Source organism: Oryzias latipes, chromosome 16 (genome assembly GCF_053564925.1).
Source record: "Oryzias latipes strain Hd-rR chromosome 16, Olatipes_Hd-rR_3.1".
NCBI lineage: Eukaryota > Metazoa > Chordata > Actinopteri > Beloniformes > Adrianichthyidae > Oryzias > Oryzias latipes.
This window is the reverse complement of record NC_136252.1, coordinates 31,413,938-31,433,035: the sequence shown is the minus strand read 5'-3', so window position 1 is coordinate 31,433,035 and position 19,098 is coordinate 31,413,938. Positions and strand designations below refer to the sequence as shown.

General features: G+C 42.4%; 2 protein-coding genes across 4 annotated transcripts; both read right to left on the bottom strand.

The window, feature by feature from the left end:
* Positions 1 to 528: 528 nt before the first annotated feature.
* Positions 529 to 2,287, bottom strand: rnf183 (ring finger protein 183). The gene is made up of 2 exons (XM_004078488.5): positions 2,126 to 2,287; positions 529 to 1,871 (listed from the first exon to the last, which is right to left on the bottom strand). Exon 2 carries the CDS (start codon positions 1,824 to 1,826, stop codon positions 927 to 929), a length of 900 nt encoding a protein of 299 aa, XP_004078536.1. The 5' UTR covers positions 1,827 to 1,871; positions 2,126 to 2,287; the 3' UTR covers positions 529 to 926.
* Positions 2,288 to 2,850: 563 nt separating this feature from the next.
* On the bottom strand, positions 2,851 to 18,424 carry dhx16 (DEAH (Asp-Glu-Ala-His) box polypeptide 16). 3 transcript variants are annotated; one of them, XM_011485769.4, is made up of 21 exons: positions 18,034 to 18,424; positions 16,765 to 16,967; positions 15,991 to 16,220; positions 15,227 to 15,410; positions 15,096 to 15,152; positions 14,768 to 15,022; positions 14,459 to 14,692; positions 13,839 to 14,030; positions 13,561 to 13,671; positions 13,371 to 13,486; positions 13,036 to 13,246; positions 12,499 to 12,597; positions 11,190 to 11,342; positions 10,190 to 10,330; positions 9,271 to 9,433; positions 9,064 to 9,182; positions 8,418 to 8,485; positions 7,864 to 8,026; positions 7,619 to 7,780; positions 3,295 to 3,468; positions 2,851 to 3,207 (listed from the first exon to the last, which is right to left on the bottom strand). In XM_011485769.4, exons 2-21 carry the CDS (start codon positions 16,960 to 16,962, stop codon positions 3,079 to 3,081), a joined length of 3,159 nt encoding a protein of 1,052 aa, XP_011484071.1. In that variant the 5' UTR covers positions 16,963 to 16,967; positions 18,034 to 18,424; the 3' UTR covers positions 2,851 to 3,078. The 3 variants fall into 3 exon arrangements, with proteins under 3 accessions (XP_011484071.1, XP_078788684.1, XP_078788685.1); XM_078932558.1 differs by having other exon boundaries at positions 18,298 to 18,424; XM_078932559.1 differs by lacking the exon at positions 18,034 to 18,424 and adding an exon at positions 17,341 to 17,396.
* Between the last annotated feature and the right edge of the window lie 674 nt (positions 18,425 to 19,098).

The window sequence follows — 19,098 nt, the reverse complement described above, 5'->3', positions numbered from 1 at the left end:
TAAAAAATGTTAAAAAGAAACAAAAATGACAATGTGTAATTCAAATAGTTAAATAGATGGAGGTGAATTGGTCGTGTTGTTTCGTTCTAAAGGTTTTGTAGATCAACAATGAAAGGCAAAATCACAGCAGGGACAAAAATAAGTGGATCAAAGCAGGAAAAAAAAACGGTTGAAAGTCTTTTAGGTAAAACCCTCACCTAAAGCTAGTACCGTCTGTTTTTTCCAGCTTCCATGGGAGTTGGAAGGTTAGCTCGACTCACGTTTTCATTTTGGGTGAATGTAAGGCGGCTCAGAGAACTCTGATCTTGGGTTATGAGGCTGACATTCCCGCAGGCTGTTGTTGACACGGATCACCCGGCCTGCATCAGAGCTAACAGTGGAACAGGCTCGTCAGCCTGAGCCACATGTGACTCAAGGTTAACATTCGTCACTTACCTCCGTTAAGTCATCAAGAAGCAATTCTGAATTTATTTAAACCCAAGAGAAGTTTGACTTTGAAATCCAAATGGTTAGGGACCAAATCCTGGATTTTTGTCATAAAAATGGCTTTATTTGGTAAATTTGATGGGATATACACTATAATACTTAGTTATTTACAAACATATATGGAGAAGAAGTATAAGATATAAACATTTAGAAGGAAACCCTGAGTTTGGATCCATCTGATGTGATCCTCAAACGTTTTGTCCCTGAGTTATGTGCACTTTGAGCTTGTTAATCTTCAGTTGTCCTTTTCAGTGATGCTGGAATAAAAACAGTCTTTTCCTGTTTGTTCATCCACAAAAATGCTGCTGTCCTCGTTTTCCTTCATTTCTTCAGATTGCACCTTGTTTTCATATTTTCCCGTCACACTGAGTCGTTGAGTTTCTAACAGCGTTCCTTCATTGCTCCTCTTCTGTGTGGGGACCCTGGTTTCAGCCGCTGTTTTAAGGGTGGTCTTCATGTGAGATGGACTGGTTCCCCGGTGTCGGGGGTGGGCCACGGGCGGTATTGGAGGACAAAATAAAGGCCAGGATGATCACCAGCACGATCACCACTGTGATGGTGATGATGACGGCCACCACGGCGTAGAAGCACTGGTCTGAGCGGAACACCCTGCGCAGGCGAACCGCCGTCCTGTTGGGGGGTCTGCCCACGTTCAGCACCCCGGATGGCGCCGCTCCTTGCTCCGCCTCACTCAGCCCGTTGCTGGTGGTGGGGGGTTTGGGATTCTTGGTGGGGATGGAGAGGGCCTTGGGCTTGCTGGAGGAGGGGTGCTTCAGCATCAGCTTTCCCTTGCTGCGCTGGAAACGGATAGAGCGCGCCCTCTGCATCTGCGAGGGCAGCTTCTGGATGATCTCCTGGTTGTTGTCCAGGCGGGGCAAGTCCCGGCCGTGCCGCAGCTCGGTCACTTCCCGGCACACGGGACAGGGCAGGTTCTTGAGCTCGGCGGAGGTCACGTTGATGCGAGCGAGGCACTCCAGGCAGAAGGTGTGGCCACAAGCCAGCACCTTGGGGGTTTTGAAGATATTATCGTAGGAACAGAAGCAGATGCTGCACTCGGTGTCCTCCACATCATTCTCTGGGGGCTTCCTCCTCCTCTCTCGTCTCTGGGTGTCTTCACTTCTTCCACGCGACCCCCTCTCCCTTTCCCGCTCCCTCCTCCTCCCTCTCTCCCCCCTCTGGGAGTCCGTACTCCTCGATCTCTTCACTTTTACCGTCTTTTTCTTACTCCTGTGTTCCTCTTTGGTGTTCTTTACATTCTGGTTGGGCTTGGGCTTGACATTGGGAGCCAGCGGAGGGTCGTTTCCCCCCGGAGGTCCGCCTGCCTCTCTGCCCTCATTCATGGTGGGGGCTAGAGGTGGAGGCAGCTACAGTTTGACCAACTCCAGCTGTGGAAAGAGCACATTTTGGATTAGTCCATGCAAGAATGGTATGAAACTGGAACGGTGAGGCTTCAGCAAACTGAAGGAACAGATTCAGTCTGCTCTTGTTTGGGAGAGTAAGCCTTTACCTGCTGAGCCACACTGTTTTAAACGCAAAGCTCCAATGGGACATTTTAAAAGCAGATATCTGCAAAATGTCTAAAGTTCGTATAAATTGAGGGCTGGCTAGTTTTCTCTTTACATTAAGTGAAACCACTGACCTGCTGAGCTGGATAAACCCCAGCTGTGGTCCTCAGAGATGATCCGGCATGAAATCCAGTTGGGAATTTGTGCAGTTGCTGTTGTCCTCCCCACAAAGACGAGGCAGACGTGGAACGAGCTCCTCTCTCCCCGTCTGCCTCGTCTTTCTTCTTTTATCTCACTTCCTAATTCCAGACGCGGCACTGCCTTCTGTCAGCTCTCCATGCCGCCTCCCGCCCGCCTTTTTTCTTTCTTTCCACCCTTGTCAGACCAGTTCAACCAGCTGCCAGAATCTGCCACTGTCACTCTCCCTCCCTCCCTCCCTCCCTCCCTCTGTGAGCTGGACATCAGAGTTGGACTGATATAACCCATGTTAACGTGAGGCTCTAACCTTCACTGCATACTTTGAGTCGGGAAAATTCCACTTCATGTCCCTCCTGAGTTGCCATGCCTCCTCGGCTCTACCTGACAGAGCAAGAACAGGAATCAACCTGATTTCTTGGTTTGTCACCAGAGTTTCACACAGCAATTGTAATGTTTACATATTTTTCAAAGCTGCTCTTCTTTGATATACCAAATGAAATAACCGAAACATGCCGCTCAGTTTGCGTAACTTACTGTTGAAAATTAACCGCACTAAAAAACAAATACATTCAAGAAGAGCAGCTCCGGGGTGTTAATCAGCAACCAAAGGAAAATAAAAGAAACCCAGACTTCCTGCTTAAAGACACATGAGAACAGCAGGTGATGGCAAAGATTTATTACAAGGAAAAATGAAGCTAAAGAGTGGTGTTAAAGGCCAGAGCGGCGTCCTGCGGCCCCAAGAATCCACCCCATGACTCTGCACTTTTTCTTTGTTCTCTTCCTGTTTATGATTAAACCAGTTCATCAGTGATGACTCCTTCGTTGCTCTGACCAGATAAACTGTGCAGATGTGAGCAAATGCAGTTCCTTTGGAATTTCCCGTCATCTTTCAGCCCAGCTCCTCCTTGGCTTTGCCCTGCTTGCGGGGCATCTTCTTGTTGCTGCTGTCCTCCAGCTCTTTGCTCTTGTAGTAGTGGGGAGCCACCTCCAGCAGCCAGGCGCTCTCGATCTCGATCACCTGTGAACGGCAGCGCGATCAGTGGGGAAGGCCCCGACCCGTTTACACTTCAAACACACGCTCACGGCGGCGGCGGCGGCAGCAGACCTGTCTCATGAACTCCTTGGTGGTGAAGACCAGCTCGTGGTAGATGAGCCAACGGGGCTGCTCCTCAAACAGGGAGCTGTTGGGGTGGGTGTAGACCGTCTGCTGGTGCTTCACCGTCTTGTAGCCGCCTTTGCTGAGCCGGGCTGTGTGGTAGAAGTACCCGGCTGTCACTGCCTGAGAGAGAGGCACAAACCCTTATGAGACTCAGCATGACAACAAGGATTTGGTGTGTATGTGCATGTGTGTGTTTGGGGTGGGGGGGTGTCTTATGGCTTATGGACCAAAAAAGATGAAAATCAACACTCAAAAAGTTCCGATTTTTCTTCTGAGGAGACGAGTGCAGAGGTTATCAGAGTGGGATGGAGGTGGAAGTGAAGCACCTGATCAGCTTTCAGTCGGAGTCAACACACAGAACCGGTCTGTCCAGCCGGCTCAGTCAGACACCGGACGGCGTTCCGTTTACCTCCACAAACGCCTGGGTTTCAGGTATGCGTCAGGGCTCAAACAACCATGGATTGAGGAAAAAAAGTACTGGAAACTGGGCTTTCCCGTTTCAGATCAGTGAATCTAAATGGTAATCAGGATAGAAAAACCTCTTGACTTTTTTTTTTTTGATAAGATCTGACGAAGAATGCTGGCAATGTAAAGGAGGGCTTCCTTTCATTTTTGAGAAACAAAATAAACTGAAAGACAAATAATAATAATAGCGTATTGGAATAACTGTTTACTGAAACATCCAAATATGTAATATTGACGTAATGATTATAAAATGGGGCAAAAAACTTTGAGCGCTGCCCGTAATCCTTAATTTTGTAAGTTTCTTTTTCTGCGACTAAATGGTCTCGAAGGGAGGCTTCAATGACGTTTAGTTTTGCAAATTCACCAAATGTCAAAAAGTTTCATTTTCCTTAGATGAAAATCACAGGAGGAAGTATGATTTTAAATTTCAAGTTGCTCGTACTGCTATTAAAGCAGACATGTTTTTCTTTTGTCGGGGTAAAAGTTTGGAACGCTCAGCAGGAAATTCTGAAATGTTGTACTAATACTGGGAAAAAAAAATGTGTCAAGAAGAAGTTGGAGGTATATGTAATGTGTTGGTGTGTGGCAGCAGGCAATAAAGGCCAATCCTTCTTTGAGGTGTGATATAAGGGCAGAAATAAAATAAGACATGTATGCGTCTCACTGCTCCTTACCAGTCATGAAAATGTGTGATTTTTAGGGATGAATCAGTTTTCTTGGTCATTGTGGCAGTTTTTATAACATTTTCTGACTGTGGACTTCACGGAACGAAAGGCTGAGTTCTCCGTAAAGCCCACCAGAAGAGAAGCTGAGCAAATATTTTTGTTTGAGGAACAGAGGTTTGTGATTAGAAGGGGTGGGTTGAGAAACGCCCTGACCTTATCCGAACTACTTTAAGGGTGCGTTCCTGAGGTGCTGTAAAGATAGGAGGCAACCGTTTCTGACAGATGATTATTAAAAAAAAACCTCTGACATCATCGTCTGATTCCAGATTTAGCAGGAACCCACCAAGTTCATAAAAAAAAGTGACCCAAAGGGGACATTCAAAGAACAGGAGGTCTTTAAACAAGTGATTCGTTTAACTTTTGTTCAACAGCGAAGACATTTTTTTTCCTTGTTAGAGGCCTTCTGTGAATTCTTTGTTGACCTCTGGTGAATGAAGTTCTTGGTATTTCAGCTTTGATGTGAAAACCTGGAGTAGTAAACACTTCAAACATAAACTACAATCACATGTCGGGAGAAATTTGTAAAGCTTTTCCTGCTCTCATTTGCCTCTGTTTTGCAGATATTTAAATGGTTAAAAAAAAAAAAAAAAAACCCCAGACTCCGTTTCCTCTTATTTTTTTTAGTAAAAACTTTTAAATTCCTGTATCTAATTCAATTCTTGGCTTGATTTAGAATGTGCTGCCTCTGTGCTGTATTTTTTGCTGCACAAGCAAAACAGGAAGAATTTGATTTAAAAGTGTGAATAAGACTTTTTCAATGACGGATGGTTTTGCATTTCTAAATGTATTCATGGCGAAACAGGAGGCCTCTTTGTGTCAGGGCTGTGTGTGAACGTCACATCTGATAAATGCTTTTTTTTCTTCGTCTAAGTCTGAGCTAAATTTATTACGAAACAGGTGGAGCCTTTCAGAACAAAATTGTTTGTGAAACCAGAATTTGTTTAAATTCAAACCCCAAACTTGCTACCAATAAACAGGTAAAAGTATGGCGAGTATTTTAGTGTGGAGGTCAGGTACTGAAAGAAGTAAGAAAGTAAGAAAACACAGAAATGAGGAGTGGAAATGTAATGTCTTTTGGGAGAGGAGTTTAAAAATACCCACTCCAATGAAAACTGTGTTTTTAACATGTTCTTATAGCATTTTTTCACGATGGAGGACATATGTATAAAAGAATTTAAGATTAAAAAACTGTGTCTCTGAGAATTTCGATGGATCAGAAGCAGACAAAAACCCAGTTTCCAAAAGCTCATGTTTGTGAGGCAACCACTGCTTTGGGGGGGCCAAAGTCTCCCTTCTCTGCTCCAATTCGGATGCATCCTCTTGCAGGCAATTAGATCCATTAATGACTTTGTTTTGCTCGTCTGAGCTGCCGTCTGGCTCGAAGCTGCAGGGCTGGATAGCTCAGATATAACTCACCGTATTTTGCTACGTTAATGTTAGCGAGGAGCTGTAAGCTAGCAGGAGGGCGTGTAACCAAAGGGGTGATGGGAAATTAGCCGAGGCTAACTCTACAGCTAACTTCTGTGTACACGGTCCCGCCACAGGACAGAGGCGGATTTCTAATGAACTCCTGCCGCGCTGCAGAAAATATATCGTTAAAAAAAAAAACGACACATGCTTTTGGAGTTTGGCAAAAAACTGCAAATTAAATTAAAAGACCATTAGCAGTGATGAAAGTCAGGCAAGGAAAAAATCCCTGAACTTTTTTTTGAGCGATATGGCGGGCACAGAGCGAAATTTTGGAAAAATACGTGGTCTTAGATGCATTCTGGTGCATTCTGGCAGCTAGTTATTCACTTCTTTATCAAGAAACTAAGACTAATTGGAGCATCATGATTTGTCATTCAAATTAAAAATCTACGCTTTTCCTTAAAGCTGCAAAACATACAATTGCTAAAATATAGTAACATCAAAGCCCCAAATGGCAAAAAGAACACCAGTAACTATGATATTCTATGAAAATACCTCAGTTATTTATACATTATTTCTGCTTTAGAAGTGACTGATGTACAACATCCACTTGCACTGTTTTCTCAAACTATAATTACATCAAAATATGGGATCTGCTTTAAACTATAATTCTATAACATAATACATCAATTCTTTAACACCAATACTAAGTAATCTGGGAAATATCAAAACAAACATACAAACTAAACTAAACATTGTAAACATTATTTTTTAAGGGAGTGCGGGTCCAAACCATCAAATACTTATAATTAATGTCAACTATACTGAACTAAATCATGGTAATTAGGAAATACAAATAAATTAGATAGAGAAATGTATTCAAAATAAAAACTGAAACTCAAAACTAAAATTGAAATTATTTCAAAATGTGGTTTTGAGATTATTTTACACAAAAAAGTATTTGACCTACACTACCTTAAAAATCTTTTTTTTTTTCCAGCCAAGACCACTTCAATTTGTTTTTTATCGTCTTCTCACAACTGAGGTCGTGACCACGCTCAATAATGACGATGCCTGCCAATATTTTAACACAAATTTGATCGCAAACTCTTCAGGTGTGTTTGTGAAAGTTTAGCGTGGACCGCCAGTTTTGGTCTCTAGGGAAGCAAGTCACGCTGACCACGTGGTGCAGACAGAGCCAATCAGACCCGTCGACGCATCCGAAAGCAACTAAAACGTCCCGTCATTGGTCAATTAGGCCGGGAAGACGAGAAATGGCCACGACCATAGAGGAAGCGATCTGCGGAGAAATATAGAAAATAAAGCTAAAATTATCTGATTTCAGACCATTTTCTAATCCGGAAAGCGATTTGTCCCTAGAGATCAGGTCTTTATTTCCCGGAAAGTACGTTCGGTTTGCTCAAAAACCCGGATTTCCGGGAATTCCCGGAAGACTTTCATCACTGCTTAGGGAACGATTTTGCATTAGAAAGAAAATATAGCTTGAGTGGGACTTTAACATCTCTAGGAGGTTTTGACATTACCGTGACATACGTCAAAGATGAAGATCAGCTGTTTTGCTCTGTGGGGTTTTTAACAGCTAGGTGATTTAAGACGGACAGCAGCAGGACGGGGGTGTTGGGTTTATGGGGGGGCTGAGAAGCACCAACCTTTCGAATCGGCACATTTTCTCCCTGACAGCTGACCACCTCCACCTCGATGCGCTCCATCAGCCCCTCCAGCTGGTCCCTGACATCCCGGGCTCTCCTCATGGAGCGGAACTGGATGAAGTTCTCGTAGCACCACTGAGTGGAGAATCCACTCTCCACCCACTGAAGAGCACAGATGGAACAGTTACTCCTCGTGTCTCCTGCATGGTTTCACAGACGGAAAACTGGATTTCTGTCCCTGTCACCTGCGTGTAGACGTTGAGGAGCACCAGGTGATCTCCTCCCGGAACCACGAAGTTCATCCTGGCGTTGTCGGCGTGCACCACTTTGTCTTTGGGCCGATAGAAGATGGAGTTGTTGACAGAGAGCATGGCCGCTATGGTCAGCACCTCCTCTGAACACTTGTACCTGGAAGAGGTGACGAACAAACAGCTCTTTGACGCTTAATGTCAGACGAGGTGAATTCCAGCTTCTATTAATAATAAGTGGCTTATTGAAAGTTTCAGAAAAAAAAACAGTGGAGATAAAAATACTGAGGAATGAAAAACTGAATTCAGTTTTGTTATACCATTTCTTTCAATGTCATTTAGTGGCTACATAATATCTAATCCACCTGAAACAAACCACAGGAAGTACATTTTCACCTTAAGAGACCAAAAAAAGTGCAACAGTGGGATTTATTTTGAAACCATGTAAAAGAAAAAGACCTAGCTGCACTTAGAAACTGTAAAAATGAAATCTTGAAGACCAGATTAATGGATGTATTAAGACTAAAGGTTTTCTTTAAGCACACACTCACTGTTCAGAGGCCAGGATCATCTTGCTCAGCATTGGATCCACTGGTAACTCTGCCATCCTTCTACCCAGCTGGAAACAAGAAATGCAAAAGTCAAAAGATCGACTAAATTCATCCATCTAACAGCAAGGATTAGAATCAAACAATAGGTCGACCTTTTTTAACCTCTGAAAATCCACTGAGTCAAGTTTGGCATATGTTTTCTTTTCTATTCATTTTATTTATTTCCATTTTTCTGTGTTTTATGATGTTTTTATTTCTTGGCAGCTGTTAATTTCTTACTACCCAATATGAATAAACAAAAGTTGTTGTTAAAAGCTTTAAGACTCCAAAAGAAAATTGTTCTTGGGTTCTTTAACACAACAGTGTTAACACAACATTTTCAAATTTATTGTAATACAAAAAAAAAGATTTGTGTCTAAATACAATTTACTTTGGAAGAGGATTAGGGCCATGGAGAAAGAAGAAAAAGAGCAACAGGAATTCTGACTTTAATCCCAGAATTCTGAAAATTAAGTCAGAAATCTGACTCAGAATTCTGAGTTGAAGCAAGATAATACAGTTTAATGACTGAAATGACCTAAAAAGTATTAAATCGTTCAAGCAATAACCCCATTGACCCTTTCAAACACATTATTCAACTTTGCACCTTTGTGAGCTCCCCCAGGTGGTTTAGGGCTCCCAGAGCGTAGAGCTGCTCCAATGCCAAAACCAGAGTCTCGTGAGGAGGCGGGTCCATGAAGTCAAAGTGAATCAAATCATTGATGCCTAAAAGGAAAACGAAAAAAAAAAAAAATTCACCTCCAAATATGGAACAACCAGCTGTGAAGGAAACCCGCTGTGCCGATCGCCTCACCCAAACTCTTCAGCAGGAGAACTACATTCCCCAGGTTGGTCCTCTGAATCTCAGGCACGGTTGTTTCCTCCATCTCGTGTTTGAAGGCCCAGGCGGTGTACAGCCGGAAACATTTCCCAGCAGCCACTCTGCCTGCACGGCCTGCCCTCTGGTTGGCTGAAGCCTGACATCAAACCACAAACATGCAGACGTCAGGAATCAAAAGCTCAAACGCTCACATGCAGGAACGAACTGGCTTCATTTTTGGTCTGTAGGTGAATTCTGGACGAGTTAATGCACACAGGTTTACATTTTTTACATTTCAAAATAAAAGTCAGTAGTTTTCCTACTGTTAAGTCAAAACTGGAGAGAAAATGGGTTTCAAACAATAAAATGTTTTAAAACAACATCCTTAGTTTTTAACAGAAATGTTAGAAATTCCTTGAAGGTGTAATCTCGTGACTAAAAGAACGATCAACTCCCCCGCCTGTGATTGAAACAAAGCCGTCCTTCGTGTAGGGCCCAGCAACAGCAGCGATTCTGTGGAGCTGCCGCATGGCTTTGCCTCTTCATACGACATTCGTAAACCACACGTCACCGTGACGCTTTTTTAAAGTTAAAAAGGTTTTATTTTTAGTGTTATTATTGATCTGTCTGCTGTTTTTAATACAACTATGGTAACAAGGTAATTCCCCTTTACAGGATCAATAAAGTTTTCTTCTATATTTCCATCATCTTTTATACAAGTTTTTTAATTGTTACCTGAATCAATAACAATTGTTCTTATTTTTTAAGGAATCGGGCCAACTGTTCAATTCTAAGTAAAAATGATGGGAGATTCCAAAGCTTAAAGCCAAACTAAAGCTAACGGGGCGGTGTGTCTGAAACTCTTACTTCATGGTAAAGTCGAGACATTTTTTGGGATCAATATGAAGATTACCCGCGAGCAGGGCGTCACAATGAGCGACTCCATGCCTGTGCGGGCGTTGTAGCTCTTCTGCTTGCAGAAGCCGGGGTCGATGACGTAGATGATGCCGTCGATGGTGAGGGACGTCTCTGCAATGTTGGTGGCCACCACCACCTTTCATTGACGAGAAGAAACAGCATGTAAACAAAAGAGAAGGTTGTTGGTGAACTGAAGACAAAATGACATCATGGAAATCTCAGTTTGAAGCCAATTGATGATAAAAACTTAACGTTTTAAGGTGGAAACACAAAATGCTAAATTGAACACTTCAGGATCAGGTTAAGAAGGTAAAACAGACTCGGGAAAAATAATATTAAAATAATATTAAAGACAAAATATTTTTATTTCAATTGAACTAATTAGTAATTATTTAAATTCTTATGTTTTGGAACAAATGATCTAAACATTCATTTTTATTTTAACAGATTTAATTAATTTGGCCTAAAAACTGTAAAACTGCAGAACTGAAGCCTATTTTACATATAAAAGTAAAATAGAAAGCTAAACTTTTTTAAAAAAAAAGTGTCAAACAGTTAAGTAAAATACGAAGTAAAGAGTTATGCACTAAAGTAGTTGAGAAACATTAATAAACAGCTGGAAATGGTCATAAATCTCTTTAAAAATGTGTAAAAACAGAAAAGGAGCAGAAAAATAAATAATTCTACAGTATTTATTCTTTATTGCTGAATGAAATTTTAAAAGTTCACTGTAAAACTTGAAGTAAATGAAGATTTTCCAAAACTTAAGCATTTCTTGTAAATAAAAAGAACAAAAATTAAGAACTAAAGCTAGGGTTTGAGGGGAAAAACTAATTGAAGAGTATTAGTACAAAGAGTTTGAAACTATTAGAATCTTTCTTATTACTGGTAATTTAGACAAGAAAATGTTGTCAAAAATCATAAATCATAATAGAGAGTTTCTTTATAATGGTTATTTCTGTTTTTACTGAATTGTCTATAACTGCACGTCCCACCTTTCTGGCTCCAGGAGGAGTCGGGGTGAAGATCTTGGCCTGCATGTCAGACGGCAGGTTGGCGTAGATGGGGAGGACGAGCAGCTCTGCGATCTTGGATCCGAGCCGCCTGCATCTCTCTTGCAGAAGCTCGCAGCACGCTTCGATCTCCTCCTGCGGGAGACAGCAGAAGAAAAACCGAACGTGAAGCCAGAGGGAGCTGCAGGTTCACTTCCAGCATCTACTGTGACAACAACCTTACATGAAAATAAAACTTTCTAGATGTTTTCTGAGAAGAAAAGAAAACAGGATTTAACTTTGTCTTTGAGCTATTTTAACCATTTACTAATTACTAAACTAACAATAAAATTATTTACTTGTGTAAATAAATCCCATCCAGCTTTTAAAAGTCCTAACAATCGTAACATAAGCAAGCATGGCAGTTGTTCATGAAGGGACAGCTCAGAAAACATGAAAGAAATACGTGAAAAAAAGTCAAACTTGGCTATTGGACGGCAGTTTAGCTCAGGCAGTAGAGCAGGTCGTCCAACAATCAGAGGGTTGGCGGATCGATACCTTCCCCGCTCTCCCCAGCCAGCTGTCCCCCCCCCCCCCTCTGAAAGTCGTGGCTCTACGTCGTCATCATCATCTCACCCATCTGATTGCTAGACCGCCTCTGCTTCCATTTCCATTTTCAGTTCTTTAGTCACAGAGGAAGAAAGACGTTTCGCTTTGATCATATATATATATATATATATATATATATATATATATACACACACATATATATATATATATATATATATATATATATATATATATATATATATATATATATATATATATATATATATATATATATACACAAACAGTTCATACTTGTCAATATTTAATACTTCCGCAACGATTTGCTCTGCAATGTTTGTGGATAAAGTCAGTAGGAAGAACAAAACAGACTGATGACTTGGTGACGAACACCAACAAAACGGATCACGTCTAGGACACGTTGAGGCTTTTCTACTTTTATTTGTAGGTCATCTAATAGTTTTCATGAGCAGATGAGGTTAGTGCCTGTTTGTGGCTCTCTGCTTTAGTGTAGTTCTTAAAAATACATATTTTTTTAAATCACAGAAAAATTTGAACAAAAAGTCCAGTTTTTCTTTTTTTTTTATTGAATGCAATTTGTTTCCATACAATCACACTACAAAAAAAAAAAAGAAGCAAAAATTCGGCAGTAAAAATTATTCAGTTTAACGATGTGCGGAAAACTGTTGATAAAGAAAAATGGTGGAGTTTTTTTATGCTTATTTGTGTTTGAAATAAATGGTACCTGTCCTGTGAGGAAGACCAGGATGTCTCCTGGAGGCTGAGTGACGTGGATCTGCAGCACCGACACCACACACGCGTCCAGGTAGTCTGCCTCAGGAGCCTTCATCAAACATCACAAGCAACCGTCAACACGGCTCTGATGTTCATGCGAGCAAACATCTGACAAACCTTTGCAAATTAATTACGTTCACATTCCCGATTTCTATTTCAATTTGTTTTTCAAAAGTGTTCAAACTTCAACTCTGCATGTTTTCATGACCTAGAGGTTTAAACTGAACAGAGGAACTCAAAGGAATTTAAACTTTCTAAGCTAAAAGCAAACACAGCATTTTGTAGGTGCAGATCTATTTAAATCAATAAAAGGATTTCTTTAAACACAAACCTTGTTCTCCTCCAACCATGAATCAGTTCATGTTCAGTAATCATCTTTTTTTCTTGTTTTAATGTCAAACTCTGACTTTCCCTCCAGATCGTGTTCCACTTATATTTTTCCCCATTTAAAAGGAAGAAGTCGGAATTAAACAACAGTCTGCCTCACTTTGGTGTAGAAAATATCCACGGGGAACCTCCTGCCGGGAATCCTGAAAACCGGGGCGTCGTCGAAGAAGCTGGAAAAGCGTTCCGTGTCCAGAGTGGCGCTCGCCACCAGAACCTTCAGGTCGGGTCTGAATCTGGCGATGTCTTTAATCAGCCCGAACAGGATGTCTGTGTGCAGCGTTCGCTCGTGGGCTTCATCGATGAGGATCACGCTGCAGGGGGAACAGGCGCTGCTACATTAGTGTGAAGAACGACTCTGGGAGGTTTTATTCTCCTTTAGCCCAAACCACAAGACTTTTAGGGGAAACGAGTTCAGAGCCATGGATGCAGCGGTACCTGTAGCTGGCCAGGTCCGGCTCGGTGAGAAACTCGCGGAGCAGCATGCCGTCCGTCATGTATTTGAGCACGGTCCTCTCTGACGTGCAGTCCTCAAAGCGGATGCTGTAGCCCACCTGATGGACAGTCAGGAGTAGTCAGGAGCGAAAGGAAGACAGATACTCCCATCACGGTATGGTATGGTTCTCACCTCGTTCCCGAGCTTCACGCCAATTTCCTCTGCCACTCTGGCCGCCACAGACATGGCGGCCACCCTACGAGGCTGCGTGCATCCGATCTTCATGCCTCCATTCGTGTAGCCCTGAAAACAGTTTCACCATCAGGCTGCTGAGGCTTTAACACTTTGAGGGAAAACCTTCTTAGAAACATTTAAAGCGTCACGAACATGTCTGAGTTTCTCAACCGTGATCGTGTTTAGACCATTCGTCCCTCACACGGCCCGGGATGTGGTGCTGTTGTGGGACTCACCTCCTCCATCAGGTACTGGGGGATCTGGGTGGTCTTCCCTGAACCAGTCTCCCCCTCGATGACCAGCACCTGGTGCTCGTTGATGGCAGCCAGCAGGTCTTCTCTGTAGGGGAAGATGGGTAGGCTGCGGCGCACCTCCTGCATGGACTGCTTCTTCAGCTCCGCCTGGGACAGAGCGTGGGCCTCCTGATCCTGAGTGAATCATATTCACAATAAAAAGACAGACGAGTGAGAAGCTGAGGGGATTCCTGCAGGGGGAGGACCCAGATTTTTTCCTCCTATATAAAAAGGTACAGGCTCTCATTTTAAGATGCAACAGAATTTTCCAGAATATTTGAGACTTTGGGGTAAAAACGAAAGGAGTCCACATTCTTATTCTATAAACTTCTCCATCCTTCTGGAATTCAGAAAAGCTGGTGGGAACGATTGACACTCTGCCCTCTAGTGGTTGTTGTATTCCTAAAACACCCAAAAGACTGACGCTCATCTGAATTTGTCTGAAAGGATCTACAGATGGGCTCTCATCCATCTGTCATGTTTTTTTTTGAAGCTGCTGCTTCTGTTCATATGGGATCCGAGAATAAACTCCTGGCAGGATTCAACAGAAAACGAGGGCTCACCTTTTCACTGCGGGTCCCCTTCATGGTGATGGCCGTGGTGACAAACTCGATCATCTCCTCTTCCTCCAGGATCAACTGGTACCTCTCCTGCTCCTCCCTCATCCCCTGCTCCCGCTCCTTCTTGGCTCCAAAGCTGAGCGAGGCCGTCTTCAGCCTCTCCTCCTCCCAGCGCCCCTGCTCCCCTCCCAGCTCCATCGGGATTTCCTCCAGCTCCAGGTCCCGCTCAGGAACATCCTGCTCAGCATTGAGAAATCGTTTCAGGCTGAAGCCCGGGGAACTGACCTCACCTTCTGCAGCTCCAAAGCTTACCTTCCGTCTCTTCTCCTCTGGCATGTAGTATCTGTTCTTCCTCTCCTCCTGCTCCTTGGCTCCGGCCTTCTTGTAGTCTTGAGCCAGGTCTCTGAGGATGCGCTTGTGCTCCAGATCCCGCCGCTCCCTCTCAGTAAGCTCGTCCAAAGAAAAAAAGTACTCCTCGTCTTTGATCTCCGCCTCCAGGTCCTCCAGCTTCTCAGCTTCCCTCTTCTTTAAATACGACTGACGAGACTTTTTCCTCAACTCTGGCAACTTTAAGCACAAGGGCACATTTAGCCACACGCTTTAAATCAACCAACTTGAACATAGTGGTTAGAGCCGCTACCATGTTGTTCTTATCATCTTCAGCCATCTTCAGCCTCTTCTGAGCTTCTTCATAAGCCTGAAGGAAGAGAGAGCAGCAGATGAGGTCAGACTGCTGCAAGAAGCTCCTCTGCAGAAAACAGCATCTTTCACCTTTTTGTCCGTCCTCTCCGTGATGTTGCGGGTTTTGTCTTTGTCCTTCTGTCTGACTCGCTCAGCAAAGGCATCTCTCTCCTCGATGTCTTGCAGTCGCTCGCGCTCCTCCTTCTCCCACTCTTCCTCCTCCTCCTCTTCGTCTTTCTTGCCAGAGTTTTGGTCATCTGAGCCGGACTTGCCCCTGAAATTTGACAGAAGAGTTCAGAAGAGCCGTTTTATAGAAACTAGTCTTTCACTTTTACTGTGAAGGATTATGGTTTAATAACAAACAAAATTGTGAAAATAGGAACATTTTCTGAACTTTTTAATGGGAGTCGTCAAATTTGTTAAGACTAGCCTGTATTTTAATGCTTAACATTGTGTCTTTTTGAGGATAGAATCAGCATTCAACCAAAATTAAGAGCCAATCAGGAAGAATATAAAGGAAGATGCTCATTTTGTTTCAAATAAGACTTTAAATACTTTAAATGCTGTTGGCCTGCTGCTACAGATGAAGATAGAAAACGGTTTTGAAGAGCAGCAGAGTTCTCTTTCAAAGAAAACAGAAACATTCAAGAGTAATGCAGATTATTTTTTTGGTTGGCAAGTCCTTCATAATAAATTAATTTGTCCTCTTTCCACAAAAACAGTGAGGAGAGTTTTGGTTTCAAGCCTAAAGTCTGAAAAAAAAGCTAGTCGATATTCCTCTGGCTGATTGAACTTTAAATGATTAATACAGAAAAAAACTGCTTTCAATAATTTCACAGAGGAGTAAAGATCACCTTTTAGGAGCTTCATCCTCACTCGATGACTCGCTGTATTTTTTCTGTCTGATGTGCTTCCTCTTGCCTCCTCTGTCCTTGTTCTTTTTGCCCTTTTGCTCCTCCTTCACAGCGTCCTCGCCACTGTCGCTGTCCTCCAGCAGCGTGTACGTCTGGTTCTTCCTCTGCATTTCCAGGGCTTGTCGTTCGATTGCACGGGCCGGTTTCTCAGCAACCTGCTTGTGAGGAATCTGCAACAGAGCCAACAGATTGTCACTCCAAAATGTATCAAATACAGCGGTCTCTCACTAGACCCTGGTTCATCTTTTACAGTCTCGCTGTTTGGCAGGGCAATTTTTTTATAGTGCGTCGTATTCTGTGTCCTCATTGGCTGTCAGTCAATCTCCTATGTACCACGCCACCCATACAGATATGTGCAGCTCCCCAAATCTACATAAAACTTTGATTGCGATCACATCTTTGTTTTTTATTCTTTAAAACTGGACTTTTTTTTCCCTAGAATTGAACTTTGAGAGTTTAAACAGAAGAGAAAAGTCTGAAAATGTTCACATCTGTCTAAGAAAAGCGTATAAAGTGTGTAGTGATAGGTTTCACAACCTTAAACCATCTGTAATCCTACTTTCACCTATTGCAGGTTAAGTTTGGAACATAACTCTTATGATAAACGAGGGATCACTCCGTAGCACATGAAGTAATCCAATTTAAAATACACACGTAAACTGTAAAGAAGCATGCCTAAAATGTTTATATGCAAGAACAGTTTAATAAAACTACCTTGTCAAAGAGCTCTTTTGCAAAACTCGCCACGGTCTGGTCGATATCAATGGTTCCCGTCTGCTCCAGGCGACTCACAAAGTCCTCCGGGCTGGAAGACTTCCGGGCGATGCCGATCATGAACTGAGACACGTACCTGTCACTCAACCCCAGGATGTCATGGAGACGGTCGTTGACCCACTGCTCCAGGCTGGCCATGGCGCCTGATCAGAGAGACGTTAAAAAAGCAACAAAGACGCACAAACTTAATGATTTTGCAGAGGTAATACATTTACATTCCAGAAGATCACAATGTGATTGGAGGAAGAAACAAAACAACTGGCTCATTTTGACCATTGAGTTTTATTTCACAAAGAAAAGATGGTGGTTATTGACATCAGGTAAGAAGGGAAATAACAAACAAATGTTCTTAAAAATTGACAAATAACAAAGAATGTGGCATTATAAAGGAAAAATCAATAGATGAGGGGAAAAAAAGAAAAAAGTAGGAACAGATTTATTAAAAAGACTTCATCAATATTTCAGCCTACGATGATGAATAAACAACTTTTATCTTAAAAGAAAAACTCTGATCACCTTTTAATCTCTTGTAAAAGCGTTCCGAATGGTCTTTTAATTCTGATTATGCTGTTTTAAAGTAAAAAAAAAAAAAACTGTGCCATTTTTTAGGACAGATAATTAAAAGTTCAACTCCGAGTTGTGGGCGGGACCTTTGTCATGGAGCAATACCGCCCCTCTTCCCCTCTCCATTACTGAAAGATCCCAGTTGACACCCTCTCCTGCTAGCTTAAAACTCCTCACGACGCTGACCTAATATTATGGGTGCAACAAAAATGGCGAGAGATCAGCCAGAGCTCAGATGAGGATGCATCAGAATGGAGCGGAGCAAGGCGCTTGTGGCTGGCTGTAGTTGGTCTTATGTCACATCTATTTACATACAGCATCTTTTTCGTGTGCTCCTGATTCACAACGATTTGAATATGGAAATGTTCAGAAATGCTATTTTTAAGCTTAATTTTATAAATGTTAACACGATTTTCACCAGAGTTGGTTTTTAAGTTTAGAGCACTAAGTGCAGAACAGTCAGTTGCTTTGAAAAACCTTAAAAATAGACAGAAATTTTTTTTTAGAAGTGTGGAGATTTTTATTTTCTCCACTTAGTGACCAGAATAATTTAACTTTTCACCCGCTGAGTTAAGTTATTCCTAAATATGTTGCAGCTGTCAAAAAGCAAGCATACACAAAAAGCTAATTATCATAATATCTTACCGCTTTTAAAAAATCCTCAAACGTAGTTTGTTGTGACCACAGACAGAGTTAGTTAGCCGACTTAGCTAATTCCACAGCGATGCGCCTCGCTTATGTCTCGCGGAGCTCCTCAGTGGACACTTGGAGGGCACGCGCGCCCATCTGAATATTTGTTCTTCCACCCGTGTAGACCGCTCATACCACGCAGAGCGTAAACAACTTAATTGAATACTTTTGTTCAAATTCGTTCGCCGCACGTTAGATGACGACCCGGAAATACATTACTGTCAGCGTATCCGAGGACCTCAGCACACACTGCCCTCGTGTGGCCACACTTGGTAGTACATCATTTTCTTCTTCTGTGGTGCATTGATGGTTGGCAAACAGCTTTTTGGTGCATTAGCGGCCCGTCTGGAACGTAAACATAGTGTGGATCAGGATGTCCCCACAACTCTTCAGCTACACTCTCCAGCCTTTTAGTGCTACCTAGATTCTATAGTCTTGGCACCACCTATTGACTGTATAAGAGAACTGGATCCCCCCCCCCCCCCCCAAAAAAAAAAAAAAAAAAAAAACAACAAAAAACAGGATCAAACAGGAAGTACCTCAAAGAACCCAAAATCCTATAAACCTCTATTGAGAAATAAACAGCTATTACTCATTTATTCTATTCGTCAGAATAACCCTTCTTACTCTGATACATTTTTTAAAAACATCTTCTTGCTAATCCCAAGGACTTCAAGCACGCTTACCCCAGATTGCGACAGTGGTTGCCATAGAAACTTTGACTCAGACCTACTCGGACCAATAGCTGTTGTCTGGCTCCATCATGGTGGAAAAATGGCAACTGAATTGTCTTCATTTAGCTGGAGCTGGTGTTCTAACGATATATACTACTTTGCGAGATTTTCCTACCCGTAACACAAAATGATTGGCATAGTCACCCAATTGTCCTACATTATCAGATAATTCTGCCTACTTGATCAAATGCACCGTTTTGCAGTCAGGCACTTTCTGTATGTGACATCACAGTTCTCTATATACAGTCAATGGCATCACCACAGAATTCACAATTCCCACTCGCAT

Excerpts from the sequence above, each read along its gene's own strand:
- rnf183 (XM_004078488.5), bottom strand. The coding sequence starts at position 1,826 with ATGAATGAGGGCAGAGAGGCAGGCGGACCTCCGGGGGGAAACGACCCT.
- dhx16 (XM_011485769.4), bottom strand. The coding sequence starts at position 16,962 with ATGGCCAGCCTGGAGCAGTGGGTCAACGACCGTCTCCATGACATCCTG. Across the intron at positions 12,598-13,035 it reads TGGATATTTTCTACACCAAA|GCTCCTGAGGCAGACTACCT; the intron begins GTGAGGCAGACT and ends TGTTTGATGAAG. Across the intron at positions 3,469-7,618 it reads AAAATGTGCCGATTCGAAAG|GCAGTGACAGCCGGGTACTT; the intron begins GTTGGTGCTTCT and ends CCTCTCTCTCAG.